Source organism: Borostomias antarcticus (genome assembly GCF_949987555.1).
Source record: "Borostomias antarcticus genome assembly, chromosome: 7".
NCBI classification, from domain to species: Eukaryota; Metazoa; Chordata; class Actinopteri; order Stomiiformes; family Stomiidae; genus Borostomias; species Borostomias antarcticus.
This window is the reverse complement of record NC_140240.1, coordinates 20,409,640-20,436,517: the sequence shown is the minus strand read 5'-3', so window position 1 is coordinate 20,436,517 and position 26,878 is coordinate 20,409,640. Positions and strand designations below refer to the sequence as shown.

The 26,878-nt window shown below is 44.0% G+C and overlaps 1 protein-coding gene across 1 annotated transcript in view; it reads left to right on the top strand.

Moving 5' to 3' along the window:
* Positions 1–26,878, top strand: part of LOC311311621 (ATP-binding cassette sub-family C member 12-like) — a gene marked incomplete at both ends in the record, with an annotated part of 114,579 nt that overhangs the window by 71,075 nt on the left and 16,626 nt on the right. The window contains 6 exons of the mRNA XM_084441371.1: positions 800–1,026; positions 1,320–1,457; positions 2,415–2,604; positions 2,855–2,944; positions 4,040–4,229; positions 5,467–5,626. Of these exons, the coding sequence (XP_084297497.1) occupies positions 800–1,026; positions 1,320–1,457; positions 2,415–2,604; positions 2,855–2,944; positions 4,040–4,229; positions 5,467–5,626 (995 nt within the window). The remainder of the gene's footprint in view (positions 1–799; positions 1,027–1,319; positions 1,458–2,414; positions 2,605–2,854; positions 2,945–4,039; positions 4,230–5,466; positions 5,627–26,878) is intronic.

Genomic DNA, 26,878 nt, shown 5'->3' with positions numbered 1-26,878 from the left:
CACATATGAAGCCTGGAAAGAACAAGCAGAAATGCAACAAAGATTTGGCTTGTTTGTTTGTTTGTTTGTTTGTAAGTCATTTGATTTGTATACAACAAACCCAAGAAGTTTAATGTTGATGCATCATGTGTTCATTAACTACAAGACCAATTGATACACCAGCTTCACCACATCTGTCTGGAATTTACCTCTGATAAATGATGGAGGTTTGGTATTGAAGATGCAATGGCCGAGAGGAAGTAGTAAGCCGGAACAGAATTGTAGATCAGACTCGAGGTTTATTGAGTACAACAGCAGACAGGATCCTGGGTCAGTCACAGACATGCACCATAGATTCAGGGTAGTCTGATCGGACAACTTAGCATTGAGTTTGTGCCATCTTTTATAGTCATGGTGTGGCCGGATGCTAAGTTTAGTCTTATGCCATTACACATTATGTGCATTAGTGCCTAGTTGGCTTTTACTGTTTGCACCTGGTCTTCTTTCTATTCCTAGAGTCTGACCACGTGTCCTGGCACTAGTAATAGCTTAAGAAATGGGAAACATAGACTATAGTCAGCAGGACAGAGTCAGCAAAAAAACTCTTATATGATAAAAAAAAAAGATTAAAATAAAAAACATGATAAAATAAAATAATGTTTTAATCCATTCTGACTTGCATGTCCTGTAACAGCTCTGCCTATCCTCTGCTTTGCCTCTGCCTGTATCCAGCTAATGCCAACCTCCTCACCAAAGTACTGTAAGAGTCTGGGCATTGAGCAGGCGTGTAACCATCTCTACCTCTCTTCCTCCATTCCAGATCCTGGCCAGCCCCATGAGTTTCTTCGACACCACCCCCACGGGCCGCATGGTCAACCTCTTCTCCAAGGACCAGGATGAGGTTGATGCCATGCTGCCCTACAGCATCGAGAACTTAATAAATTCCTGCGTCTTGGTCACCTACAGCATCTGTACCATCTCCGTCGTCTTCCCTCCCCTCCTCATCGCCGTGGCCGTGCTTGGCACCATCTTCACCCTCATCCTATAGTGAATTAGCCACATCTTCATCATCTTCATCATCAGTATCATTATCATCATACGACCATAATTACAATTATATCATCGTCATCATCATCGTCATCTTCTGGGTTGATCACTGAATTCTGACAATCCTGTGTGTGTGTGTGTGTGTGTGTGTATGTATGTGTGTCTGTGCGTCTGTGTGTGTGTATGTGCATGTGTGTTTGTGTGTGTGTGTGTGTGTGTGAGCGCGTTTGTGTGTGTGTCTGCGTGCATGTGTGTGTCTGTGTGTGTGCGTGTGTGTGCGTGCGCGCCTCCAGTGTGTTTCAGAGGAGTATTCGCCAGATGAAGAGGATGGAGAACGTCAGTCGTTCCCCCTGGATCTCCCTCACTACCTCCATCATCCAGGGCCTCAGCACCATCCACGCCTATGACAAGAAAGAGCAGTACATCCAGCAGTAAGACCACAACCTTCCTCTACCCGTACAGAGCAGTACATCCAGCAGTAGGACCACAACCTTCCTCTACCCGTACAGAGCAGTACATCCAGCAGTAAGACCACACCCTTCCTCTACCCGTACAGAGCAGTACATCCAGCAGTAAGACCACAACCTTCCTCTACCCGTACAGAGCAGTACATCCAGCAGTAAGACCACAACCTTCCTCTACCCGTACGGAGCAGTACATCCAGCAGTAAGACCACAACCTTCCTCTACCCGTACAGAGCAGTACATCCAGCAGTAAGACCACAACCTTCCTCTACCCGTACAGAGCAGTACATCCAGCAGTAAGACCACAACCTTCCTTTACCCGTACAGAGCAGTACATCCAGCAGTAAGACCACAACCTTCCTCTACCCTGGCGGCTGGCCACAGAACCTTGCCAAATAGTCAACTAAGATAAAATGGCGACAGATTACGCTCATCGGATTGCACCATTTTTAACTGATTTGACTGTTCTTTCCCCCAGATGATGTGTACTGTATCTATGTACTGTATCTGTATCTATGTGTACACATAATTAATTAAAACAGGATGATGTCTAGTTTGTAGATTAGTGGATCGAGCACCCAGTTGTTAAAAGACTGTAGAAAGAAGTGGATATCCAGGCACGCATGTTTGACACCCTGATGAAGGCCTGTGGTTTTTAAACATGATTTAGCGCCATTAATAAAGGCTTTTTAACTTCAAAAGTCCTACATGCGTGCCTGGATATCCACTTCTTTCTACAAGATTTATACCCCTTCCTGAGCACCTGAGGATTTTCATTACACCCGATGCTCTCCTGAACTATCTTTCTTTGAACTGTTAAAAGACTGTTGTGAGTTGAGTGCGTTATAGCTTATTGTTCATGATGGTACAATGCATTAAACATTTAAAAGAGTTTTTTCTTTTGGTCCCAATGTGGTTGTCCAGATTCAAACAGATGAATGACACAAACTCCAACCACTTCCTGTTGTTCAACTGCGGCCTGCGGTGGCTGGCATTCTGGACGGACTTCCTGTCGGCCACGGTGACACTGATAGTGGCTCTGTTCGTGGTGCTCAGCGATAGTAGCACCAACAGCCCCTCCAGGAGTGGTCTGGCTCTCTCCTACACCATGCAGGTATTTTGAGGCTGTCCTGGTTTGGACTGTAGATCATCAACACAATATAATTAAATACATGTAAGCATCACACCCCCAAACAAATTGCATCATGGGGGGTTACATTGTCATCGACTGCTCCTATACTTCAAATTACTAATTTCACCAGTGTAATTTGAGTGTAAAACACGCCGTCTATTGGCCGCCTGGTGGAACTGGCAGACAGGTTCATACTTGTTTCACATGGTTAAATGTGTTCTCTGATCTGTAGTTGACAGGGATGCTGCAGTACGTGGTTCTACTGTCTACAGAGTTGGAGGCCAGGTTGAACTCAGTAGAGAGACTGCAGGAGTACATCACGGTGAGACCTTCATCTAGATTCAGATTCAGATATCCTTTATTCGCCATTTTAATACAGTAACATATAGGAATTTGCTTCGGCATTTAAAGTGCATACAGTAATTCTCTTTTCACAAATATGGACAAGTGCAAAACAGGACAGAACAGTGAAACAACAGGACAATAAATCCTGTTAAATCCCGAAGCAACTCCCCTTGGAGGTGGGGGGGGGGGGACAACTAACTCATCTATGCGGATAATGGCCGGGTTTCCCCGATAAAGAACCTTCTTAAGGAACCCTTCTTAAGCAACCCTTTGTATGGGAGTTAAGACGTTCTTTGGAGTTAAGTGCTTCTTAACTCGTTCGGGAAACCGGACAATATCTGTTCAATTCAGCTAAGATACAGTAGATACTTTAATATTACTTTAATGATCGCCCTAGGGGGAAATTTGGTGTTTCAGCAGTGGAAAGAATTACAGTAATTACAGTTGGAAATGCAGATACAGTATGCCTGGCAGCAATAAGCATAAAAATACAAAGAATAGAATAGGAAATATGTACATACATACAGTACTGTGCAAAAGTCTTAAGCCGCCACCAAAGAAAATAATGTTTAAAGCAATTTATCTGGGCAGTAAGTGTTTATTTGTTTGTAAAAACACAATATAAAACATTGGAATAAAACAACAGTAACTGTCCATGGTGTAGGTTGGTAGTCTGAAGAGAATCTGAGGCACTCTGTGAATTAGCAAAATAACCTTTATTAAATCATGGACCAAAATATGAATTTCTTGTTTTTAAAAGAAGTTGGTATTTTGTGTGGCTTCCCTTAAAACACAAATTTCACTTTGGTACACTGCTGTCATTTTAGCAGTACTGTGGTAAATGCTTCCCAAGCTTCTTTCAGGATTACATATTTTATTATTATCATTATCAATGTATGTGTGTTTATTTGTTCATATTCAATCCCTACCAGGGAATGCCACATACAGTACTACGTGTGGTTCACATGTCTGTGACTTACCACTTCTCAAACCCAGATGCATGAAAAATAATAGAATAAATCTTCTTTGTGACTATTTTTTTGGCGTTGTAAATCTGTATTTCTCGCTCCAGGGTTGTGTGTCGGAGGCACCCAGGAAGGTGAAAGATGCCCACATCCCTGAGGGCTGGCCTAACACAGGAGCCATCAGCTTCCAGGACTATAAGATGAGGTACAGAGAAAACACACCCATAGTCCTCAACGGACTCCAGATCAACATCCAGGCTGGGGAGAAGCTCGGCATTGTGGGAAGAACAGGCTCCGGTAAGGCTTTTACTCGTCCTGTTTTTATGCTGGAACATCTGTACTATTTTTATCTCCCTACAGAGCCAGTCCCATTAGGCGACAGGAGTGGGAAGCACCTTAGGTGCATCTATGTCATGAATTTCATGGGCAGAGTTGAACCAAGAGCAAAAAAGTTTTACTAGTCTTGCTATCCCAGACTTTCAGGATCTCCACCTCTGAAAGTCTGGAGACATCTCCAGGGTTACAGCAAGGGTCGGCTGTAGCTCAGTTGGTAGAGTGGGTCGTTCAATGATCGAAGGGTCAGTGGTTCGAATCCCAGCTCCGACTGTCCACATGTCGAAGTGTCCTTGAGCAAGACACCTAACCAAAAATTGCTCCCAATGAATAGGTTAGCACCTTGCATGGCAGCTACCGCCATTGGTGTATGAATGTGTGTGTGAATGGGTGAATGAGAGGCCATTGTAAAGTGCTTTGAGTGCCGCTAAGGTGGAAAAGTGCTATATAAGTGCAGTCCATTTACTCCATTGAAATTCTTCACTAGAACAGCGCTGAAAACGAACGCTACCAATCAGAACCACTCCCTACTGTACATTTTCAATAGGGTGAAAGACCTGCTTTACTGGAAATGATGTCCTCTAAACAAACTGGAGTGGGGAATCAAAACAAAACATTCACCGCCCCATTAGGAAGGGCCACCCTAAAGACGCTGGATTGGTTCTGCAATGCAGGTTTTTTTCAATCTCTCAAATTGTTTCCACCCACTTTTAGTGAAGAAATCTGGATGAGTGTCTTCAGTCTCTAGTTGAGCATGATGTTTAGAGACTGACTCTTGAGTCTGAGGTTTTACAGACCAAAAATAATTTTGCAACTATAAATGGTGCTCAGATAGCACAGACCTCCACCGCTGAATACATTTCTTGGCTCTGTGCATACCAAAATTGAATGTTCTATTGGCCATGCTAATCCCCTCCACTGAGTTTCCCCCCACCACACACCCCAGTCCAAACCCCATGTCTCTAGCACCCCCATACAGGGAGTGGGCTTCATTCTAAGTTTTGTTTTCATTCATGGATCTGGCCCATGATTCGGATCTGCTCCAACGTTTAATGGGTTCTAAGGTGGCCCATGATACAGCCATCAATGCAATTTAAATGTTAACAGTGTGAAAGGACATCTTAATCAAGATGGAGCATGTGTCAATTCTATCTTTGTGTGTCTATAGCGTAACTTGTATGTGTTACCACCCCCCCCTCAGGGAAGTCCTCACTGGGAGTGGCTCTGTTCAGGCTGGTGGAGCCTGCTGCGGGGACCATCTATATAGATGGGGTGGACACCAGCACCATCGGCCTGGAGGACCTCCGCAGCAAGCTATCCATCATCCCCCAGGACCCTGTCCTCTTCGTAGGCACTGTCAGGTACATGCTCACTCAGACAGACTTAAAAGGATAGTTTAGAATGTTGGACATGCAGGTAGGGGCTCATTTTTGACTTACCCATAATGTTGTTGACTGATGGAGATTATATCAGCTGATTCCATGCTGTCTCTAATTTGGGCGTTCAAGGCATGTTAATGCTAGCGCAATGCAGTCGAACTGGCTAGCATTCAAAGAAAAGTCACTCCATAGTGCATGCAAATCAAATCAAATATGAGGACTGTCGGGGGCTCATTTGAGTTTTCATACCATCATTTTTGAAGTACAACTACAGTTGAACCCATTCCTTTGTTTGGACCGATATGGCTCTCGCTATAAACAGGGAGGCGGAGCAATATCTAACTAACACTATTGTCTTCACAAAAACAACAAACCATTGTTACATATTGTAACCCTAGTTGTATGAGTGGAGCGGAGCCCCACAGGGCTAGCTCTTATTGGCTTGTGAAACCTAGCCAGCTACAATTGACTGAAGAAAAAAAAACATACATGCACCTGTGTCCAACCAGGTCCGGTGCACCACTGTATAAACGAGCTTTGCCTGCACATCTGCTCCCTGAAATTGTCAGCTCACTTAAGACTGCAAGTCATAGAAAGAAAGAAGATGACTTCATAGTGACTCACCGTGGAGCCGGTGACGGCCCTCAGGGATCCCCAGCCAGCGCTGCCCACTTTTCTGCGGTTCCACATCGCCTGAGCATTTCAGTTCAGCCAGGTCTGCGCCCAGAGAGGAGGGAAGGGAGTGCCGGACCAGAAGCTGTTACACCGTAACATAGTCTGCCCTAGCCTCTCCAAAGGACAGGAGCGGACCGCCACTCACCAGATGGTCCCGCCCTGGAATATCATGTCTAACGCTGACTCCCGCTGGCGGCTGTGCCCAGCACAGACGACGCCAGAGACAGATGACATGGATAAAAGATAATAACGGACAAAAGGAGACGGTGGTGACCAAGTCGCCACCACACAAGTGTCCTCTACAGACACACCATTGAACAGGGCAACCAACGTGGCCACACTCCTCATAGACTGTGCCCGAATAGCCCCAGGCAGAGGGCGACCCGCAGTCTCATAAGACTTGGAGATGCCCTCACAAATTCAGTGGGAGAGACGCTGTTTAGACAACGGTGAACCCACCTTCCCCGGGCGGCCTGTGACTAACCAGCAACTGGGGGGTAGTTCGGATTGCAGTCATGTGCTGAATATAACAAGTCAGCGCACGCACAGGACACAACAAGTGTTAGTGAGCCTTTTCTTCGCTAGCATGAGGTGGAGGATAGAAGGCTCTCAGCTCCAAATCCTGTGCATTGAATGTGCCCTGGACCACTTTCGGAACAAAAGATGGATCCACATGCAAAACAGCTTGGCTCCCAGAAACTGTCAGCGCTCTTAAATCACTGACCTGCTTGTCCCATGTCAATGCAAGGAGCAGCGCAGTCTTGATAGAGAGCCACTTGAGGGAGACCTGCTCCATTGGTTCAAACGACGCATCACATAGTGCGTTAAGAACCAAGAGCAAATCCCAAGGCGGCACTGTAGCTTTATACACTGGGAGAAGACGGCGCACGCTGGTCAGGAAGCGCTTAATGAGGGGATGTCCAAAAAATGTGGTTTTGGCGAACCCTTCATAACACGCGGAAATAGCACATGCATACACTTTGATAGTGGATACCATTAAAGGAAAATGCTCGTTTTTGACAACCTGGACCTTATTTACGACATATTATAAGAAGTTTGACTCACCCAGATCACTTTTGTGTTGTTCGGAGGCCTGTAGAAGAAATTAAAAATCCAGCGCGAGCCAGTATATCCATGTAATGGCGGCGCACGGGGCATAGGGAATGCAGTTTATCAAAATCCATTTTCGGCCGCTAAACGGTTGTTTTCATCAATCATATTGCATGAATCGACAGTAGAGATTCCTCTACGCGAGCCATTCTTTCGGTTTTCAAATACGTGGTCTGTAGCCTCTGTAATATGATCTTTACACGCCTCTCCCCCACTTGCTCCAGCACGCATGCGCACAGGCCAGCGCGCAGACTGGATATTCTCCCTCACATTCTCTGCGCTACGATCGTAGTTGGTGCCGAGAATATTGTCGTCGTCATTCGTCAGCAACAATCCGATCGTAGCGCAGAGAATGTGAGGGAGAATAGCCAGTGTAAAGATCATATTACAGAGGCTACAGACCACGTATTTGAAAACCGAAAGAATGGCTCGCGTAGAGGAATCTCTACTGTCGATTCATGCAATCTGATTGATGAAAACAACCGTTTAGCGGCCGAAAATGGATTTTGATAAACTGCATTCCCTATGCCCCGTGCGCCGCCATTACATGGATATACTGGCTCGCGCTGGATTTTAAATTTCTTCTACAGGCCTCCGAACAACACAAAAGTGATCTGGGTGAGTCAAACTTCTTATAATATGTCGTAAATAAGGTCCAGGTTGTCAAAAACGAGCATTTTCCTTTAAACCGTCTCCATGATCCATCAGGTGTTGAAGAAATTCCAAGATCATCTCAACCGAGCAGGACTCGGGAGCGATGTCCCTCTCTTCACACCAGCCCGCAAAAGCGGCCCACTTGCCAGATTAAACCATGGCAGTGGACGCCGCGTGCACACTCTGAATCATACTGATCACAGCCGGAGAGTCATCTATCAGAGAATCTCCGCCGTTCAAGAGCCAGGCCACCAGCGGCCGCCCCAGAACCAATGGCCCGCAAATTGAGCCCTCTACCTGGGACAGCGCGTTCGGCCACTGAGGGATGAACCACGGTTCCACAGATGTCAAGGCCATCACCTCCGCATACCATCTCGCCCAATGATGGTCCAGCGCTATCTATATCACTGATAGACCCTCTGACCGTACCCTAGCTAACCCTCTGACAGTACCCTGGCTAAAAATGGTAGGATTAGCCCCACTGGCGAGAAGGCATAGAGCAGCGCCTTCGGCCTGGGGGCATGCGCGAGCAGGTCCGCCCCCAGTGGAGGCTAGTCCTGCTGACTCAGAGAGAACCAGAAGGGCCACTATGCGTTCTCTTTCAAAGCAAAGAGATCCACCTCGGCCCTGCCGAACCGAGCCCAGAGTTGAGCCAAAATCTGAGGATGTAGGCTTCACTCATCCGGATGAGGCCCGCCTCAAGACATCAAGTCCGCCCCGAAATTCAGGTGTCATGAGTCCGTCAGAGACCGGAGATTGACATGTGCCCATCGCCACAGCATCACCACCAATCGGTTGCTAGGCGGCCCACAAACCACCTACGGCCTGGGACAGACAAGTACGGCCCCAGCCTTCTAGAGAAAAGTCTGTGAAGACAGTGAATTTAACCAACACTCTGCCTATTGGATCGATAGAACAGAGACCTTCAGACATGGACGGAAAATGTTGAGACTCTTCTCTAGCGTTTCCCTCCTTGGATCGGACAGACACGCTCTCATGGTGCCCGTGTCCAGATTGATACCTAAGTAAACTCTGACGGGCCGGCCACAGAGCACTCTTTTCCCAATTTACAGCAAACCCTAGGTCGTGAGATGTCTCACCATCGTGGCGGTGTGTGTCAAAGCCAGAAGAGGTGACGGAGCCAGAACCAGCAGGTCATCCAGGTATGAGAGGATCCTGATACCCTGCCGGTGCAGTCGTGTCAACGCCGTCTCCACACAAATTGAGAAGGTCCTGGGGGCGAGCACATATCCAAACGGGAGTCTGATATATTTGTACACTACTCCCTGGAAGACAAAACACAAATACATCTGATGCCGAAGAGTTATCGGCATGTGGAAGTAAGCATCTTTCAGGTCTATGCTGGTGCAAAAATCACCAGGAAGAAACGCTTCCAGCATTTGCCACACCGTAAGCATGTAAAACTTGAATTAAGCCACTGCCTTGTTGAACGGTGGAGGTCCAAAATTGGTCTCATGCCTCGTCTTCTTTGGCACGAATAAGTAGCGCGAATAATATCCCTCGTTACTCTGCTCCAACGGGACCACAGTCACGGCTCCCTCCGATAAAATCTCAGCAATCTCTGCTGACAGAGCTGCAGCTTGATCGTGACGCGGCATCACCGTCTCAATGCCTGTGAAGGGCAGAGGGGGGCAGCGAAACTGAATAGAATACCCCTCTGTCAGAACTTGCTGTAACCAGCTGTCCAGGAGGTACTTCGGAAGCGCTTTATAGTAACCATCCGTAATAAGCGTTAATTAATAGGTAATAAGGGCCGTATACGTCCTTATAAGATGCTAATAAGACATTATTATGTGTTAATAAGACTATATTAATGTTTAATAATAGCATAATAAACAGGCTTATAGATAGATTATAGACGTTAGTTAATAGGTAATAAGGACCTTATAAATCCTTATAACATGCATATAAGACATTATGCGTACATAAGACTATACAAGTGTTTAATAACAGCATAATAAACACGTTTATTGTTAGATTATAAGACATTTATAAGTATTTATAAGAAGCTTGTTAACTGTTTATAGACTGCTGTTATGCACTTATTATGCTTTTATTAGCAGTTAATTATACACTTATTATGCAATTTTGCAGTAGTGGATCTAAAGTGAGACAATGCATTATTAAGGTTAATAAATCCTTTATTATGCACTTATTAACAGTTAACTATGCAATTTTGCAGTAGTGGATCTAAAGCGAGATGATGCATTATTAAGGTTAATAAATCCTTTATTATGCACTTATTAACAGTTAACTATGCAATTTTGCAGTAGTGGATCTAAAGTGAGACAATGCATTATTAAGGTTAATAAATCCTTTATTATGCACTTATTAACAGTATGTTTCACGTAGCTCCCCCATCTGGAATGAGCACTACATGTGGTCAAGGTTGATACAATGTGAATAAAACATTACATAGTAAAGCAATATTTTAGTGGTGAAACACAAAAACACACAAAGACAGCTCTTTTGGGGTAGCTGCATGAAAGATACTGTAAATAAGTGCATAATAAAGGATTTAAATCAAATCTAAACAATCTAACCAAACAATCTAACAATCTAAAGTTGAAACTATTCATCATTTACAAATGTCTTATGGACATTTGTAAAAATTCTATTTTCATCATTCTGTAGTTATATTTTGATGTCACAAAGGAACAAAGCTGTCTACAACATTTACACAGCATTTATAACAGGTGAAGAAAAAGTCCATAATACATTGTAAATGATAAATAGTTTCAACTTTAGATTGACGCATGCAAAAACCTCTACAAATGATTTATAGATGTTTTATAGTCATTAATAGTTTACATTTAGATTAGCGCATGCAAAAACCTCTACAGATGATTTATAGATGTTTTATAGACATTAATAGTTTACACTTTAGATTAGCGCATGCAAAAACCTTTACAAATCATTTGTTAAACATGAAAAACAAAGACGTCTAGTAATTGGTGTAAAATTAAAAGCAATTAAAAATGAGTTACTACAAATTAACAAATGTTATTTAATGTTAAACAAATCATTTACAAGTATTGTTGATGTGTTATAAATCATCTACAGATCATTTTTGAATGTTAAACTAGTGTATTTATAAATAATATATGACTCATTTATAAACATGTATAAATGATTTGTTATTGGTTAGTTCATTATAAACTAGTAGTTTATAACGGTCTTTGGGGCTGCAATAATGTCTACAAATGATTTGTAGACTTTTAGGAAATGTTTAACAAATCATTTGATAACATGAAAAACAAATAAATAAGGCATTCTTAAAATAATTTACAAATGTTTTACTACATATTAACTAACATTTATTAATGTTGAACACACCATGTACAAGTAATGTTGATAGTGTGTTATAAATTATCTACAGATCATTTGTGAATCTTTAAGTAATATATTTACAAATAATTTATGAATCATTTACACGTTTATAAATGATCTGTTAATGATTAGCTCATCATTATTAAATGTTTTATAAATCATCTACAGATCATTTGTGAATGTTTAACTAGTAAATTTACTAATAATTTATGAATCATTTACACATGTTTATAAATGATCTGTTAATGATTAGTTCATTATTAACAAATGTTTTATAAATGCCTTATAACTGATCATTATTATAAAGTGTTACCATATAGTCTTATTAACACATAATAATGTTTTATAAGCATCTTATAAGGACTTATAAGGTCCTTATTACCTATTAATTAACGCTTATTACGGATGGTTACTATAAAGTGCTTCCGGTACTTCTTGCCAGATTGTTAAGTGGTTAGAGAGAGGCTGTGCCGGAGATCGTGGTAGCAGATAAAACAACCTGCTGTAATTCAACTTGGCCCTGACCACCACCGGACAGCAAAGAAACTCTGGTGTCCTGGTCCAAGGCAGTCCATCCTCGAAAGAGACATGAAAAATCCCCACAGGAAGTTCCATGCCCCGATTCAGTACGAGGGTGAATGGCATTCCTGCCGAGAAGCACTTAATTATAGAATAAGGAAGTGAGTCAGATGCGTCCGCATTACAGACAACCCGCCGTCGATTTGCCCATTCAGACAAAGCAGTGGTGTCAGGGAATCTTGTCACCACATTTGGATATCCAGCCTTTGTCTGCTCAGCACTCAACGCCTCTAGTGAAGGGAGAAAGCAATGAGACCCAGACAGTTCACAAACGCTATGCTCAATGTGAGAGAGAGTAAGCGCACTTTCATTCTTGACATTTTCAGGGAAACTTTCATTTGCACAAGAACCAGACAGTGTCAACAAGCATGCAGAGTAACTGAGTGTCAGCTAAATGACTCATGCTGGTCATGAGACAGAACCAACGCTGCCGTACACAACAGACCTACTGTTTGATGAAGGCTGAGTGTAAGTGTTAACCAGGGCAGGTCCAGCCTGTCTTATGTGCGTGGCTGGCTTGTTTTTGTTCAGGACTGGTCGAACGGAAGCTAGGCATGCCACTGAAAAAGCTCTGAATTGAAATTACATGAAATAATATCTGATAAATTAAGATAGGTCTTGTCGCCTGGACACACCAGTTCCAATGCATCCAATTCTAATCCAGCACAATAAGAGCGGGATAGCCAGTTAGATCATGAGCTCACAACAACTAGCAGCAGCTTCCATAACATTGTAACAGTGTAAAGCAGTTACACTGATGATTCCTCTAAGGTTAACTATTTTGCTGCAATTGGTTCAACTTCTGTTTCTGGACAAAGGTAAGGGATAAACCCAGATAACACAAGGCTAGCGGACCTACAGTGGGTCCCCGATGGATGAGTTGGCGGACCTCCGGCAGAATATAACACAAGGCTAGCGGACCTAAAGCGGGTCCCCGATGGACGAGCTGGCAGACCTCCGGCGCTGGCGGGTTCCTGGCCATTTGCACATCGAATGGCAAGCGGACCTCTGGCGGATTATTAGCGTCAGGGACAGAGGTCCGAAATGCTTCCGCTATTACTCCACCACCATTCCACCGGTAGTTTATTGTCGATATCCTAGGCCCATTGGCCTATCCTAGGCCCATTCGATTGCTAAATTAACTTACTCTGAACATTTTTTTGGTAACTCTTCCTTTCACAGTCCCCCAATTACTAAACATTTACCTGGTAAATACATGCAAAGTATAGCATAATATATAATGAGTAATTACTGAGACACCTATACTGTAGGTATATTTTCAAAACAGGAGTATTTCAAATGTTCAATTACTGCACATTAATTCAATAAATGACACAGCACCACCAGGTAACCACCTTTTTACATAACTTCTATAACATCCAGTGACAAACACAAATGACAAATCACAATATTTCATATTTATTAAAATGCTTTGAATTATATTAATTATAACTGGATCCACTCAGGAATCTGGGAGTGGGACCGAGAACAGGAGGAGCAGAAAACAAAACAGAGTTGCATACACAGAGAAACATGACAGTAAGCAAGCACTCTAGTATACAACTTGTAATTGGTCACTTCATTGGTCACCCAGTTTCTGCAATCGGTTTGACACAGTTAATTTATCTGCAAAACAGACTGTACATTTCCTTAAGAAAAACAAAAACACGTTTTGTTCCCATGGGATCTCTCCCGTCCGTCTGAAAAAAGGGGGCAGAGAGGAGAGGAAGAAAGGTTGTGGCTAAAGTTCGGAATCAAACAGGTTCGTCCTCAACCGGGGATCGAACCCTTATCTGTTGTTCCTATGGAATCTCTCCTTTACTTCCAAAAAAGGGGAAATGAGAGTGAAAGGAGAGAGGGAGAGGGTTGGAAAGGCCAAAAGTAAACATAGGAATAAACCCACAGGCTAGCAGATGGTGTGGGTATGGTTTCCCAAAATCGTCCCCACTGGGGCCTTGAACCGCGATTTCCTGTACAGTGTCCTATTAGGACATTCTCAAACCTCAGACGAAAAAGGCATCAGTCCTCAGACAAAACGTTGTCAGTTCTCGTGTCTCACAAAAAGGCATCAGTCCTCAGACAAAAGGTTGTCAGTTCTGGTGTCTCACACTAAAAGGCATCATTCCTCAAATTAAAAGTTGTCAGTTCTCATGTCTCTACGGTGGCCGACGCGTGCAAATCACAACGGCAAATCCGGAACACAACGGCAAGTTCAAAAAACACAACCACAAAGTTCAAACACAACACCAACGTTGAAAAACACAATATCAAGTCAGAAAACACAACCGCAAGTCGGAATCACAACTGCAAGACAGAATACACAACAGCAAGAGAGAAAACACAATCGCAAATTGGAAACCACGATTGCAACTCCCCAAAACACAACGACAATAGCCAGAAATCACATTAGAAATGTGTCAACCGGAAAGGGATTTACTACTTGTTGAATCTGATTGGGCAGCTATAGTGTCAATAGCAGTGGGAAATGTGCGGGTATCTCGGGGAATCTACGCTGACGGTAAATCCCAACAGAAGAAGAAGAATTGGGAATTGGCCGCGTCTTGCGTTCGGTGGTCGTTCGACCGAGATCCCAAAATTGGTGAGAAAATACATTTTTCTATATATAATATTGCGAATGGTTGAAATGGTAACATGGTCAGTAACATTTTACGTTACTGAATACCCTATGAACGACGTGAAATGTAGCTGAACTCCTGTAGCTAGATAACTAGCTAGCTAATTAGCTAACGTTAGCTCATGGCAGAGTTAACGTTACTATTAAACTGAATATAAGCCACGAATATAATCCCAAATAAAGTGATTGATCTGTTTGTTTCTGATAAGGTTGAGTAATTATAACCTGCTAGGGTTAGGCAGAGGGGCAATAGAGACAGTAGTCCTAGAGGGTTAGGGTGAGGGAGACAGTGGTCCTAGAGGGTTAGGGCTAGAGACAGTAGTCCTAGAGGGTTAGGGCTAGTAGAGACAGTGGTCCTAGAAGGTTAGGGATAGTAGAGACAGTGGTCCTAGAGGGTTAGGGCTAGTAGAGACAGTGGTCCTGGAAGGTTAGGGCTAGTAGAGACAGTGGTCCTAGAAGGTTAGGGCTAGTAGAGACAGTGGTCCTAGAAGGTTAGGGCTAGAGACAGTGGTCCTAGAGGGTTAGGGCTAGTAGAGACAGTGGTCCTAGAGGGTTAGGGCTAGAGACAGTGGTCCTAGAGGGTTAGGGATAGTAGAGACAGTGGTCCTAGAAGGTTAGGGCTAGAGACAGTGGTCCTAGAGGGTTAGGGATAGTAGAGACAGTGGTCCTAGAGGGTTAGGGCTAGAGACAGTGGTCCTAGAGGGTTAGGGTGAGGGAGACAGTGGTCCTAGAGGGTTAGGGTGAGGGAGACAGTGGTCCTAGAGGGTTAGGGCTAGAGACAGTGGTCCTAGAGGGTTAGGGTGAGGGAGACAGTGGTCCTAGAGGGTTAGGGCTAGTAGAGACAGTGGTCCTAGAGGGTTAGGGCTAGTAGAGACAGTAGTCCTAGAGGGTTAGGGCTAGAGACAGTGCTCCTAGAGGGTTAGGGTGAGGGCTAGAGACAGTGGTCCTAGAGGGTTAGGGCTAGAGACAGTGGAGAGAGAGTTAGGGTGAGGGAGATGGATAGAGACAGTGGTCCTAGAGGGTTAGGGTGAGGGAGATGGATAGAGACAGTGGTCCATATCAGGTTTAATCAAAGGTTAGAAACAGAAGAACTGCAAGTACCAATCATTCTATACATCTTATTTTACGTTTATATTTACTGTTTCATTTTGTCTGAACAGAAAGATGCAAACAATGCATGGTTCCTGTGCGTCACCGACAGTCCTGGGAGAGTCTGGGAGTGTCGTCGGACCCTCTGGAGCTCCTCCTGGGGGACGAGTGCGAGGACATGCAGCAGAGGGCAAGGGTAATGTGATGTACAAGGCCCCGTCTAACAACAGGTTCATGGAGGTAAGAATACAAAACGGTTACACTCAACCTGATGATGGATAAGAATCTTCCTGGTTGTCAGTCAAGACATTGATTCAGGACAGGATGGATCATGACATCAAGGTGATTGAGGATGATGGGAAGAGCTTCTTCTACCAGCTGTGGTACAAGGGAGAATTTGCCCACTTTGAAACCCCTCCCACCTTCACGCCCTCAGACAACTATAAGTTCAAGTGGCTGTCTTTTTGTGTGTTAATCAGCCTTCTGTCTTCTGAAAGTACATTAAGATGATTAAAGAGAAGTAAGTTTTGTATGGTGTGTTCAGGTTCTGTGCCAGCTGCAGTAGAACTCAGGAGAAGGAGGAGCGGAAGAGGCCTTGTGTGTTTGAGCCCTTGGAGAATGAGGACCATGACTCTAAGGCCCTCTACGCCCTGGCCTGCCTGAAGGGAGTGCAGTTCAGGGTGGGAGACAGCGTCTACCTGCCCCCGGACGCATTTAATTTTGGGTGAGTTTCCTTATACAGTAAGAAATAATAATAATGACATGTCTGTCTTTGTTTTGAATCCCATTTCTCTGTGGGCGTCACATAGGTGTAAATGTACTGGGTGTTGTGCGTGTCCCCTCAGGGTAAAGGCAAAGGGAAGTCCTCTGCCGCCCAGCAAACTCAGGACCAGAAGTCTCAGGAACCCACAGTCCCCAAGTTCCGACCTGTGTTCCTCCTTGAACGGTGGCTGTGCTGCAGGGGCCAAACAGTGACTAACAAAAAACAAAGGCCTCAGGAGTGCCTATAAACATAGTGCCCGTAAACATAAAAGCATAAACAATTCAAAGGATAAATAAAACACAAGACAAAACGAGAATGAGATCACTTGTTTTTTTACTTCCTGATGTTTAAACCTTAAAGAGAGTAAGAAAAAACATTCCCAACTGTGATGGCCCCAATGGAGTAATAGTGTAAATATAGTGCTGGACTGCAACAAGATTATAGTAATGGCCATAGTTTTCTTTTCCTACATGTACTTCTGCTGTCCTTGTTAAAAAATAAAATAAAAAGGCTAACGCTTTACATTAACTGTTTGTTCATAACGCATTCATAACATCTATAGCTGTGGCATGAAACAGTCATAACTCATTCATAACCTGGATAGGTTATGAATCAAAAAATGAAAAGTAGACAGCCCTAGTCTAAAGGAAAGAAAGAAAGCTGTCCATGGTTAATGGCACCCAAAGCCAGGGGAATTCTGAATTCCAAAGTCCATATTGTTCTTAAAATCAGTGTATGTATCCAAACGTGGCAGCTTCATTGTATTGGCGCAAGTGTTCGCCATCGGATATGGAGAGTCTAGGAACTGAATACATGGGCATGGTGCAATTCCGGCAGGTGGTAACGACGACAGTCCTGTAGCGAACATCAACACCTCCTCTAGGGTCACAGCAGTCTCATGTCCTACAAGGAGCAATAAGATAAAAATGTATTGCATTGTTTGGGGTGTACTGATCTCACAAAGGGCATCCATAACAATACTGTGGCTTTCCATAATGCTACAGTACCCTCCACAATTATTGGCACCCTCGCAGGGTTTTTTGCTTATCTTTACCAGGGGTGCCAATAACCGTGGAGGGCCCTGTACATATGTAGAAAAGATTAGAGATGGGGGGGGGGGGTTAACTAACCTTCACAGTCCTGAAGATAGTCACCCCAGAAGCTCAGGGTTTTGTCCTCCTGGAGCCTCCTGTTGCTTCCCTTCGGACTATGATCTGGTATGAACAGATTTTCCAGTTCTTCACCAGAAAGCTTCTTGTCTGTGTGGCAAAGGACGGAGGTCAGCACACTGGGATGCTGCTGTAGTGCCGTCAAGAAATGCAGGCTGGCAAGTCCAGCTTTGAATCTGAAAAACAAAAATGTGTCGGCAAACTGAGTAAATGTTAACATAATTGAAACTGCACTGTGAAAAGAGCTACATGTACACATGGTTCCGTCTGTAGTAATGGGAGAAATATGTTTTTATTAACAAAACATTACCTATCAATGGCACCATGGTTTCTGTGGATGATGTACCACCTCAGGTACTCTCGCACTACTGAATGCTTCTCTTCAACTGACTTCACATGACGGAGAAACCCAGCAGTTTCCAACATGGTGCTGTTCTGCACAAGGAGGTTTTGCAGAGACTCCAAAGAATCTGAATCTAAAAATGTGGAAAGCTTTAAGTCAAAACAACATACTGTGCCTTCACTACTTGACAAACATTTAAAGAATTTTTGTGAACACTTCAAGTTTTTTCTTCTTTTTTTTACCCTAACCCCTCCCCCTACCTACCTGTCCCCACCTGTGCCTAACCCTGCACCTTTAATTAACTGATATCTATTACACATTAAATAGCTGCCTTATTTGAATTTATCTTCTGAACAATATCCTTTCTTCTAATGACCTTCCTACCTCATGAAGAACTTTCCCTAATTCTTCATCAGTAATGTCTTTCACGGTTGCATTCAAAGTGGACTGCCCTACGATGTGGCTGACAAGATCCCTTGACAGGAACTGTGGACCAGGTCCTCCATGCACTACAGACACAGCAATCATCTTCCCTGCCAAGTAGTACTCATCTTCCCTGACCCCTGCTTGTGTAAAATGCAGAGCAATAAAAAACTCAGCATCACTGAGCCCTAGCCCTAACCCTCTAGGACCACTGTCTCTATCCCTAACCTTCTAGGACCACTGTCTCTACTAGCCCTAACCCTGTAGGACCACTGTCTCTAGCCCTAACCCTCTAGGACCACTGTCTCTAGCCCTAACCCTCTAGGACCACTGTCTCTATCCCTAACCTTCTAGGACCACTGTCTCTATCCCTAACCTTCTAGGACCACTGTCTCCCTCACCCTAACCCTCTAGGACCACTGTCTCTACTATCCCTAACCTTCTAGGACCACTGTCTCTAGCCCTAACCCTCTAGGACCACTGTCTCTAGCCCTAACCCTCTAGGACCACTGTCTCCCTCACCCTAACCCTCTAGGACCACTGTCTCTAGCCCTAACCTTCTAGAACCACTGTCTCTACTAGCCCTAACCTTCCAGGACCACTGTCTCTACTAGCCCTAACCCTCTAGGACCACTGTCTCTACTATCCCTAACCTTCTAGGACCACTGTCTCTACTAGCCCTAACCCTCTAGGACTACTGTCTCTAGCCCTAACCCTCTAGGACTACTGTCTCTACTAGCCCTAACCCTCTAGGACTACTGTCTCTAGCCCTAACCCTCTAGGACCACTGTCTCTACTAGCCCTAACCCTCTAGGACTACTGTCTCTAGCCCTAACCCTCTAGGACCACTGTCTCTACTAGCCCTAACCCTCTAGGACTACTGTCGCTAGCCCTAACCCTCTAGGACCACTGTCTCTACTAGCCCTAACCCTCTAGGACCACTGTCTCTACTAGCCCTAACCCTCTAGGACCACTGTCTCTACTAGCCCTAACCCTCTAGGACTACTGTCTCTAGCCCTAACCCTCTAGGACCACTGTCTCTACTAGCCCTAACCCTCTAGGACCACTGTCTCTACTAGCCCTAACCTTCTAGGACCACTGTCTCTACTAGCCCTAACCTTCCAGGACCACTGTCTCTACTAGCCCTAACCCTCTAGGACCACTGTCTCTACTATCCCTAACCTTCTAGGACCACTGTCTCTACTAGCCCTAACCCTCTAGGACCACTGTCTCTACTATCCCTAACCTTCTAGGACCACTGTCTCTACTAGCCCTAACCCTCTAGGACTACTGTCTCTAGCCCTAACCCTCTAGGACCACTGTCTCTACTAGCCCTAACCCTCTAGGACCACTGTCTCTATTGCCCCTCTGCCTAACCCTAGCAGGTTATAATTACTCAACCTTATCAGAAACAAACAGATCAATCACTTTATTTGGGATTATATTCGTGGCTTATATTCAGTTTAATAGTAACGTTAACTCTGCCATGAGCTAACGTTAGCTAATTAGCTAGCTAGTTATCTAGCTACAGGAGTTCAGCTACATTTCACGTCGTTCATAGGGTATTCAGTAACGTAAAATGTTACTGACCATGTTACCATTTCAACCATTCGCAATATTATATATAGAAAAATTTATTTTCTCACCAATTTTGGGATCTCGGTCGAACGACCACCGAACGCAAGACGCGGCCAATTCCCAATTCTTCTTCTTCTGTTGGGATTTACCGTCAGCGTAGATTCCCCGAGATACCCGCACATTTCCCACTGCTATTGACACTATAGCTGCCCAATCAGATTCAACAAGTAGTAAATCCCTTTCCGGTTGACACATTTCTAATGTGATTTCTGGCTATTGTCGTTGTGTTTTGGGGAGTTGCAATCGTGGTTTCCAATTTGCGATTGTGTTTTCTCTCTTGCTGTTGTGTATTCTGTCTTGCAGTTGTGTTTCCGACTTGCGGTTGTGTTTTCTGACTTGCTGTTGTGTTTTTCAACTTTGGTGTTGTGTTTGAACTTTGTGGTTGTGTTTTTTGAACTTGTCGTTGTGCTCCGGATTTGCCGTTGTGATTTGCACGCGTCGGCCACCGTATGTCTCACCCTAAACGGCATCACTCCTCAAACAAAAAAACAAAAATGTATCAGTTCTCGTGACTCACACTAAACGCCATTGTTCCTCAGACGATACGGCCTCAGACCAAACGGCATCACTCGAAAAAGCCTTGCACGATACAGCCTCAGACAAAGCAGCATCACTCAAAAAAGCCTTGCACGATACGGCCTCAGACCAAACGGCATCACTCAACAAAAGCCTTGCACGATACGGCGTCAGACCAAAGGGCATCACTCAAACTTTTTTTGTACTGTAGCTCATTAATATTCATGAACCAAGCGCTACCTGATTGGATGATGAAATGTAGCGTGAGGCGTTCATTCATTATGTTGTCCTAGTGATTTTGACGCTAGCTGACTGGCTGGAGTAAGATAGCTATGTTAGCTAGCATAATTTATAACCAATAATCACCCACTAAACCAATATATTATACAATATACAACAAAACAACTACTCATCCTCTCTCTGTATATGAATGCTATCCTATCACCACCATAGATAAACTCAAAACATATCTTCATTATTTTCGCTATTATTGCCATCTAGGTGTCACATTAGACTAGCCAAGAGCCTGGCATGACTGGGTTTAAGAATGGAACCATTTTTCCCCCACATGCAGGAGGTATCTTGCCTCCTGTCAGTCTTTTATCTTGCCTCCTGCCAGACTGTTGTTGTAAATAAGAAGTTCTTCTAACTACTTGCCTGGATAAATAAAGGTTGATTGATTGATTGATTACTGATGAGCTAGCTAGCAAGCTAATTGTCATATCAAATATTGGATGTTTTTATCTATAGCTAGTGACTTTTATTAGGCTAGTGGCCTCTAAATCAGGGGTCTCAAACTCAAATTGGCTTGGGGCCACTGCTGGTATCTTCAACTCATAGGAGGGCCACTTCAATATCAACTTCTACTACTAACTATAAGTTATGGAAATGAAAAATGAATTTTTCTGAAATATTGCACTTTCTAGACTCACAACTCAATCTCTAAATGTTGCAAGACTATTGCATAACTAACATTTTCATCATACAAATTCAAACCAGTTTTCATTAATTATAATATATTTTAACAGTTAGTGCTGCAAATCTTTTTTCCTTACTTTTATTTGATCTTGAATAGCCTACATTTGTAGGCTACTTTATTCTGTTTTAGCTGCAAGATCATCTTGAAGATGCATCACTACTGTAAGCCTGCCCTGGACCTGTACTTGCATTTATTAAAGTTCAAGTTTGTTTCCATTTCTTACCAGACACTTGAATAGCCTACATTTGTAGGCTACTACTCTTTTTCTTGCTAAACACTTACTGTATCTTGAAAGACTGAGATTTTAGCCCTGTCAGCTGTGTGGCTTGTTTTTTCCTCTCATCTCCCTATGACACTGTTCTCCATGTTTAGTAATGGCTCTTGACATTATATTCCTTTAGAACGGCGACTTTTTTTCAGGCAGGTAGAATTTCTATTGAACTCCACAAAAAAATACTGCAATGTCCACATTTCTTATAACTGTCTGTGTTCCTAACGTTAGTTAACCATGAAAACAGCCTGTCGGTGGACTAGCTGCATTCCGTTCATTGTTCATAGTCAAGTGCGGATTGATTGCACCTATGCAGCATTCACCTCGCGCGCTGCGCACAATAACAGAATTTCGCCCCACGTTTGTGCGACTTGAATTTCGCATTGTATGCCTGCCTGCTGGCGCCGTTTACAATAAATTATTTTGCGGGCCAGTGTAGTCTATTTATTTTCTGGTTGTAAGGAAGAAGACTCAGATCCGTCAATGCCAGTTTCAATACTTTTATTGAATCTCTGGCAATAAAAATCACACTGCAGTTGTGATGAGTTCACTTGCCAATGGTCTAGGATGAACTAACCTGACACAGAGAGATCTCTCTTGGTTATACAAAAAGAGGTGTTACCCAAAATTGTCCTGTTCTTCGTTACCTTGTCTAAAGACAGTTTAATGACTCAGTTAAACAGATCCTGTGTGCCCTGTTTGTGTGACGGTATGTGTGTTTGTGGGTTGACTATGAAAACCAGTGCTCTGCTGTGAGACACCTAATCCTATAGTCAGAAACTTGACGCCTAGTGAATATATAGGTTTTACTAAAAGCCACTAAATTAAATAAAAGTCATATAGGTGGCAATAGTGAATATGGATTTTTCGAAAAGGCACTTAATGTCATATAGTTTAGATAAGAAGCACTTAGTAAAATATAGGTGGTGCCAGTCTGCCACAGCAACACACTGGAAAATCCCCAGTGTCCCGTCTTAAAGATAACCTAGGCCTGTCTGTAGTTTTCCATCCCTTTAGTATGTGTCTGTGCATTTGAAATTCACTATAATATAACTTGTGATTATACTGGTCAAAATATACTACACCGGATTACATTATATTTCTGACATCATGTCGCGGGCTGGATGGAGTGGTGTGGCGGGCCGCGAGTTTGAGACCCCTGCTCTAAGTATTTTGCACAAAACAGCTGATCAGACGTAACGTTACGATGCGTCAAAAATATATGTTTTGAGTATATCTGTGGTGGTGATAGGATAGCATTCATACAGTCATGAGAAGTATGCGTTCGCGCCGCATGTTGAGCGGAGAGCAGCAGCGACAGAGGCGGCGCAGTTTTAGCGTTCTGTTCGGACCACTCCAGACCGCCTCCTTGTTCCATGTAGCACAATAGCCGCCAGGAGGCGTCGTTGAGCAGAAAACTCAATTCGACTGGCAGTAACTGTGACTAGTTAGTTGGCTACATTATTTGTATTATATTGTGTATTGTCCTACATCGTATTGTATATTGTGTAGCTGACATAGACAATAAGCAAGACGAAGGCAACACATTATTGAAGCTGCTATTGGGACTTAGGAGATTTTGACCCTCGACAAGAACCAGAGTTACTGTAGCAAAACACTTCCTCTTTTTTGCTGTCACTTTTAAGGAAGCGTAGCAGAGATGGTTTGTAGACCCGATCGATTGAAATGTAGCTAAATGTATTGTACTGTAGTGTTACCCATAGTGAACTACATAGCCTACTCTGTAGGGAATGATTTAACAGTTTTCGGACACTGGAACGTCATTGCGTAGGATATTCATGGACGCAAGCAGATGCGCCCAAAATCATGTAACAACCCGATGATGGGAGCAGGTTAAATATCAGGTAGTATTCAGGTTCCATGTTTAGTTGAATGTTAAATCCCATATAAATGGCTGGAATTCTAATGATGTGCAAGTGTGGTTTTGTCAACCTTAGTGCTGTATGCTAGCAGGCTGTGAATAGTCAGTTATCTCACGACAGCAGCTTCCATCAAATCTGTTTCTTGCGCAGGAACGGACACAAACTCAAACTCGCAGCAAAACAGATAGCAATTATCGTAACATTGTGTTTGGCTGAGATATGAATGGGACATCGGGAATCGGACGCAAAACTAGCAATAGCCAATCGCCTACAGCTGTGTCAACTTCAGCTGCTTAAACAGGTGAAGCACATTAATTTACTTCGTGAAATTCTCTGATGACCCCGCCGTTTTGGGCTTATAATAGTTTGGGATCTGGACACATCACTTTCCCACTCCGAAAGCTTAGCTTCTGTTAAGATAGGATTTACAGTATTCAGTAACAATGGTTATGGTTAGCCATAGCTTGTTACAGGCTGTTGACACATGCGACATCCCTGAACAGCCCTGAAAATGACTTTGAAGGGAATTCCAAATGAGCGTTATTTTGACACTCTACTATGCCCTAACAGTGTTCACTACGAAGGGAAGACACTCCGTAGGGTGTAGGGCTTAGGGACTCCGTAGGGTGTAGGGCTTAGTGATACATCCATGGGATGAGCCCTTCGGTTTGAAATACAGCCCGAATATAGACCCAGCCGAGCGGAAATAATCTCTCGTCAAAATGTGGTCTAATATCAGACACCGCCCCTATCGAGTGGTAAGGTACTGGAAGACCTAATGCTAAAAATACCCTATTTTCATAGATTTACTACGGAGGCTGTAGTGGGTGTTTGTGTGTTCTGATAACATGTTCCATAAGTTTAGATTGTTCCTCGTAATTTCCAATATCTGTTATCTCAATAGACAACCCACAATATACTAAAAAGTACTCAATACATGTCTCAAATACGCGTGAAGCCTAAGTGAAACTGTCGCATGATATATACGTATAACGTTTATATGGTAAGTAATGTTAGCTAATAAATATAAGAACCATGATTAGCGTTGTTGTCAATATTATTATCGAGTATAATATTCTATTTTTATCAAGTTTGGCGCTCGTAGCTTGAAAGACTTCTGGTGACGTCAGTCAAATGCAACTAGGCTACTTGTCAAGCTGTCAGCCTACTCTAACAGCCCTGTCCTGAACGTTAACAGCCAAAGGTAGCTATATTTTCTGATATATCAGCCATCATTATACTTTTATTAACAGTTTAAAGGTGCATGCTGGTCAGCTAGGTTGGTAGGCTCATTTTGTTTTTTAGTGAAGTTTATCTCCAGGCTCTTGCTTCACGAAAGGTAGCTAGCTAGCTAGTCTTGCCACCACGCCACTGTCCATGCCATGGACCCCACAAATCAGCCCCTGAGAGGGCTAGAGAAACACGGTCTTCACCGGTGACGCAAGGGGGCAGAGTCTTGCCACCACGCCACTGTCCACGCCACGTACCCAACAACTCAGCCCCTGAGTGGGCTAGAGACACACTGGTCTTCACCAGTCGGGGCAGGGGGGTAGCCCGGAGAGGGCTCCACTGCCCCCGACCCAATATGACGCAAGGGGGCAGAGTCTTGCCACCACGCCTCTGTCCACGCCACGGACCACACAACTCAGCCCCTGAGTGGGCTAGAGACACACTTGTCTTCACCAGTTGGGGCAGGTGGGTAGCCCGGAGAGGGCTCCACTGCCCCCGACCCAATATGACGTGAGGGGGTGGAGTCTCGCCACCACGCCACGGACCCCACAACTCAGCCCTTGAGTGGGCTAGAGACAGAGGATCTTCAATGGTGGGGGCAGGTGGGTGGCCCGGAGAGAGGTACACTGTCCATGACCAGCTCTGACCCGAGGGGGCGGAGTCTCACCATCACGCCACTATCCATGCCACAGATCCCACAACTCAGCCCCTGAGTGGGCTAGAGACACACTTGTCTTCACCGGTGGGGGCAGGTGGGTAGCCCAGAGAGGGGTCCACAGCCCCCAACCCAATATGACGCGAGGGTGCGGAGTCTTGCCACCATGCCACTGTCCACGCCACGGACCCCACAACTCAGCCCCTGAGTGGGCTAGAGACACACTTGTTTCCATATTCGATTCACTTATATTATACACTCTGATGCAGTGCTGTTCGCGGTAGAGGTGAAAACGAAAGTTTTCCGGCTTGAACGCCTAAACAGCCATATCTTGACTTAGGAGGGTTGCAGAAACACGAGGGTTGGACTGGGTGAAAGCTATTAACAATATAACATCATCACATTCACAGCACATTCATTCACATTCACAAACACCAACTACTGAAGCTTAGATCTCCTTCGCTTTGTTTTGTAGTTAAAGGGGCTACGTTAACACTCACTCTGAGGCGACAAAGTCACAAAAACTGTAAATGTATAAAACCAGACAACGTTTGGAGATAACAATTTAGCTTACTTTGTAGCTCAAAGTGTCCTCTAAACAATTCCGTTTTTCAAATCTAGCGGCGTTGTGTCGGTTTTAAACTGGGTTGCTCATTTTGACCATAGTGCTGCAATTTGGAATCCTGGAGGGGGGCTCCGTTACCTCCCATTCCACCAACTCCTATGTACAGTAACATTGGTACAGTAATATGGAATTCTCATACAATGACGAGCCATCGCCAAGCAATATTTTCAGGGCGACTCTTCACAGAATTCATAGTGATGATTTGTGGACATAACAAGCAGAAAATATGAAGGTAGACTGTCTTTTATATGTAATTGTAGGAGAGTCGTTTACATTTCCGTTGCAGTTTAAAATGTCGCAAGCACAAGCCCAGAAATCAGTCTTGTCACTGCGTATGGGCGTTACGAACGCCTCTCCCGAGTGCGGGCGTTAAAACCACCTTATACGCTATAATTTTCCTCGAGACTCGGTTGTGTTTGTCCCGCATTGAGTAGATCCAGTCTGAAAGTTTAGCTTCTAGCTCCAAGCTAACATTCTTCCGCCCACCACCAGCTAGCAGTGTTCTTTTCTTTTCAGCTAAATGCAGTTCATCCTTCTGCTTTCTCCAGTATCTGATGGATACTGGATGGATATAGCAACCAAAACTACCATAAAGCCCCGAGCTTTTTTTCCCCTCACTTTTTGACCCGGCCTGTATAGGGAGCCA